The following is a 5,000-nucleotide window of genomic DNA, read 5'->3' as shown; positions in this document are numbered from 1 at the left end:
TAAAAGACTGGGTTTTCAAAAAGTATGGAAATTGAAAGCTGGCAACTCTGTGAAAATGAGATAGAAAGGTGGCAGCCATATATGCAAAATATTTGGACGATGTAAAAGTATTACAGCCTTATAAAAGATATATATAGCATGCCACAAATCCAAAAATGACTGGATAATTTTGTGAATAGATCTATCATCTGGGTAGCTTACTTGTATAAGAGAATCCATTTGTATTTGCATTATTACAGTGTATACATGTACATCTAAGAATTAGGTCTTTTTCATTTTATATAAGAGGGAAGATCTGTAATTTTCACTCCATGCAATTACTTTCTTTTGTATTTGCAAAAATGAAACTGATCAGTTTTTTAAATAACATTCAACTCACCCTGGTTTTTGAACAACTTCTCGCAACACCCGAACTGCTTCGTCATTACTCATGTTCTCAAAGTTTATGTCATTAACCTGGAGGATCATATCTCCAGGTTCTATACGCCCATCTAATGCTACCGCACCACTGAAAAGACAAAAAGCAATATACTATGATATCAACACACAGTTGTCATCACTCAAGTCAAAATCTTTTATGTATTTCATTCCTAACAATGAAATCAAAAGGCAGAGTATCATAGTATCAGCAAAATGAGATTAGTCTAGGATCCTTTCTCTTTATAGCGCTGTAACCAATACAAATTTATCTTTCTGGGAGGGAACTTCCTAAGAACATATGTTACTGCATTATGAAAATCTTTGAAATATTACACTACCTTAAGATTAATAACATATAGATATTCTACCAAATCTGCTATAATAAAACCTTCTGTACTAAACCCTAATCTACAATTCGGATCTGTTTCTTTTCATTTCATAACAGAACTTTCAGTCAGAAATTGTAACATGCAGGTAATTGTAAATTTTGTGGACAAATTGGCTAATGGTGCAATTACGGAGACTGATTCTACAGTACATATTTACAGAGACACTTTACAAATTTGTAATTCAGAAATAAAAGCACTTGAACAGCCATTTTTGCTACGGGGTTTCATTTACTGTTCCATTTCAGAGTTATCTTTTAAAAACTGCTCTATAAAATTTTTAATTAGACATGTAAAACATCATTCCTATTCAGGCATATATTAACTCAAATATGGATAGCTATTTTGCTTTACTAAAAAAAATTACTTTGAAATTTCAAATACACCATAACAATTCACAAAAAAAATCTTGCTATGGTTATGTATTTTCCAAAAATAACAGTATAATAAAAATAAAAGCCCATACTATTATACTATCTAATCACAAATACATAAATGGCAAGAGCTTAAAACCCACAGGACTTACTTTCATCGGAGTAACTCCCTCATAATCTTAAACTATTTGTTTTAACTTCACTAATATTATCGCACTAATGATGCATCTAATCTATCACCAAAGATTTTTTTCCTTTAATCCATTATTATACAAATGCTAGAGCAAAGGTTCCCAACCCTTTCACCACCAAAGACCCAGTCTATTTAAATCAGTTTTCACAGAAACCCCAGTTTTTTGAAAGACCTGTCTACTAAATAAAAGAAGAATAACCATAACTGAGTTTGCATTTCTTTTTTCTCTCCAAAAAGTTGATCTTTGGAGGCTTTATAGCAAGCAATAATATATCTTATGTTGGAGTCTCTGAAATTCTGAACTTTGCTCATGAACAACTACTACCTTTGCAAGCCCCAAAGTTGGGAACCATAATTTAGCTTACAGAAATATATATAGCATTTTTTCTTTTTTTAAGCACCCCCCCCCACATACATACATACATACATATATGTGTGTATATATGTATGTATGTATGTATTTATGTATGTATACATGTATTTATGTATGTATGTATATGTATGTATGTATATGTATGTATGTATGTATGTATGTATGTATATATGTATGTATGTATATATATATGTATATATGTATGTATATATATATGTATATATATATATATATATATATATATATATATATATATATATATATATATGAATGGATTAAGATATAGTAGTACACAAATATATACATATATCCAAAGCCCAAATTTTTCTTAAAGTAACTAACCTGAAGTATGTATTTTTATATTTAATTCTCTGAATTAGAATATCTAGATATCAGCACAATTAAACCTGCCAGACAAGAACAACAATAAACTTACCCTTTCATAATTGATCCCACATAGATACCACCATCGCCACCTTTACTTGATTGCCCAACGATAGATATCCCCAGAAAATTGACAGTGTCCATGTTTAACGTGACAGTAATAATATTAAGAGACATTGTAGAGTCAGTAATAGAAGATATAGAAGAAGTGCGAGACATAGGGGGTTGCAGGCGGTGTCGGCGCTGCTTTTTCCGTCGATGGCGGGCATGGAGGCGAGATACGCTGCTGCTTCCTGATAACAGAAGGAAGAAAGTCAGAACAGAGCATGTTGTAAGGGTCTACGAACTTAGGACACAGCTCATAGAATATGGGTATGTCTAGATATTCAGAAAATAAAATAAAATGAATTCCAGAAATTCAACTGAACTTCGAAAATGAAAGCAAAAAGAAAATGTAGTAAAAAGAAAAAAGAAAAGAAATGAAAAAGAAAAAAGAAGAAGAAGACAAAAAAAGCAATTAACAAGTTAAGAAAGTTAGAGCAACATGGAATAATCTTATCAAAACATTTCTCCAATACAGGTGGAACTGGTTTCAGAGTATCCCCATACCTGTTGTGGTGGCAGTGATACGACTGGAGGCATCATCATCCGAGTCAAAGAAGCTAGTAGATTCTAAATCAGAACTGATCATAGACGATGACTCATAGCCGTGGTGTCGAGGCACACGGCTTCCATGACCATTGATCCGCATAGCTACAGACATATCACATATTAGTCTACAATCACAGAAATTTGCTAAAAAAAAAAATAATAATGATAATAATAAAAAAAAAGGGGAGGGGGGAATTAAAAATCCAGTTATACCCTACTCTGCCAATCATTGAAACATCAAGTAAGAGCAGTGAAGACATTTAAATATTAATTGCATGCATCTATTAACAATGATGTTATTCACAATAATAATAATATGGCAATTTAATTATGGGTGTGTGTGAATTCATCTGCTGAGTAATTACCTTCCATGTAATCTTATCCATGTTTAAATTTAACTCCATAATTTGGTCCTAATTCATATAAAGCAAACTCTCTTGCAAATCTGATACTCAAATATATATAGATTTCACCGGAAAATATCAGTACACAAAGCAACATGTGTTTGAAAAATAATGTTTCCCATTTTTATAATAGCTTAACTTTATCACCTATATTCAATCAGATGAACAGATTCACATTTCATATAATCAATTACTATGGAGCCACCACAGTAGATTATTTTAAAGATACTAACATGTCTTTCCATGAATATTATTCACATGCCTTGTAATTCTGTTAAATGATTTAGATCAGAGGCAATATCAGAACATTATCAATTAGTAAGAGTCACATACAGCTTAGTTAATCCCTATAGTAATTGTATTTTAATCATATGCAACATACATTTTTACCACAGTGTCCCTTGGTTAGTTTTCATGGGGAGATAAATAGATGTACTTTCATATTCCCTAATCTTCAAATTTAAGGGGACATCATTAATTTGGATATTAAAATAATAATGAGCAAAGACAGATAACACAAGACATAACATTTTAGAATATGTTGCATGCCATTTACTATTACACACAACAAAGCTGCTGACGGGATATGCAAAAAAAAGAAAAGAAAAAGAAAAGAAAAAAATAAATTTTTGCAATGCATTCAGGCCTAAAACCATAAACTTAAAGCAGGGGAAATCATGTGAAAAAATTGTCATAAAGTCTTTGTACATGACATTTGACAAGCCTCTACCAATAAATAGGGACACACAGCATTTCATAGTATGAACATCTTAGGGAAGCAGATGGACTGAGGATAGAAGAGACTATAATACAGTTCAAACCAGAGGCACTAATTAGTATATGAAGGTAATTATGCTATTGATTGGGGAGCGGGCGAGAGAGAGAGAGTCCAACAATAATTACTGACTTTAGATGGGCAGTAAAGCTGAAAGTTACATTTACAGCCAATGACATTCATGAAAAGGAATGAATGAATGAAAAAAACATAAAAGAGACATAATACAAGGTACAAGTTATTCCTACCCTTTGCTTGTTGTAGAATATGTTAAATCTGCCTGATTCTTACTGTGGAAATATATCCTCAACTTTGGGTTTGTGGTTATAACTAATATGCAAATTTCAGCAACCATGGAATTACCGACAATGATTAATATTCTCTTCCTCTGTCAGTTCTCAGTCAAAAACTAACCATGTTGTTATTCTTCAAAACATATTCGGAAAATATCTTAAAAGGCTTAACATCTATGTAGGGGAAATATTGGGGATTTATTCCTCATGAACATGGTAGTAACACATCCATAATTATCATATGCAGTGTTGCAGCATATGTCTATATTTGTGTAATAATCATACAAATGCCTAAAATGCAAAATTCTATGGAAGGAGAGTGGCAAAAAGAAAGCAAGCAGAAAAAAGAAAAAGAAATGAAGATACAAACAACTTTAGGAAGTAGACATCAATCTGAAGCTTATTATTACAGAAATTAATGTTGGACAAGAAACAAAGTAGCTTCTAAAAATTAGTCAAAAGGCAATTAAAAGCCTTACTAACGACTACAAAGCAATGCTTAAAAAATATATGATGAAGGTTTGTCCTGACAAAAATAATCATAAGGTGGAAAAAAGTGCAAGATTGTAGCAACAAAAATTAATACAATCTTTTTTTTTTCTTAATGATATGATTTTAATCCATAACATTACCAAAAGCAAAGCATATCATCATTTTATCAAAAAGAAGAATGGTTTAAAAGAAAGATGTCTTTCTAAAATAAGTCCAGCATACACATGCTGAAAACAATGAAAACAAATAAAATAA

The 5,000-nt window shown here is 31.4% G+C and overlaps 1 protein-coding gene across 1 annotated transcript in view; it reads right to left on the bottom strand.

The window, feature by feature from the left end:
* Positions 1–5,000, bottom strand: part of LOC113818048 (Segment polarity protein dishevelled) — a 76,639-nt gene that overhangs the window by 24,255 nt on the left and 47,384 nt on the right. Inside the window, 3 exon segments of the mRNA XM_070145215.1 lie at positions 380–508; positions 2,183–2,423; positions 2,740–2,883. Coding sequence (XP_070001316.1) covers positions 380–508; positions 2,183–2,423; positions 2,740–2,883 — 514 coding nt within the window.

The sequence above is a fragment of the Penaeus vannamei genome, chromosome 33, assembly GCF_042767895.1.
Source record: "Penaeus vannamei isolate JL-2024 chromosome 33, ASM4276789v1, whole genome shotgun sequence".
NCBI classification, from domain to species: Eukaryota; Metazoa; Arthropoda; class Malacostraca; order Decapoda; family Penaeidae; genus Penaeus; species Penaeus vannamei.
The sequence above is the reverse complement of the archived record's forward strand: the minus strand, read 5'-3'. Positions and strand labels throughout refer to the sequence as shown.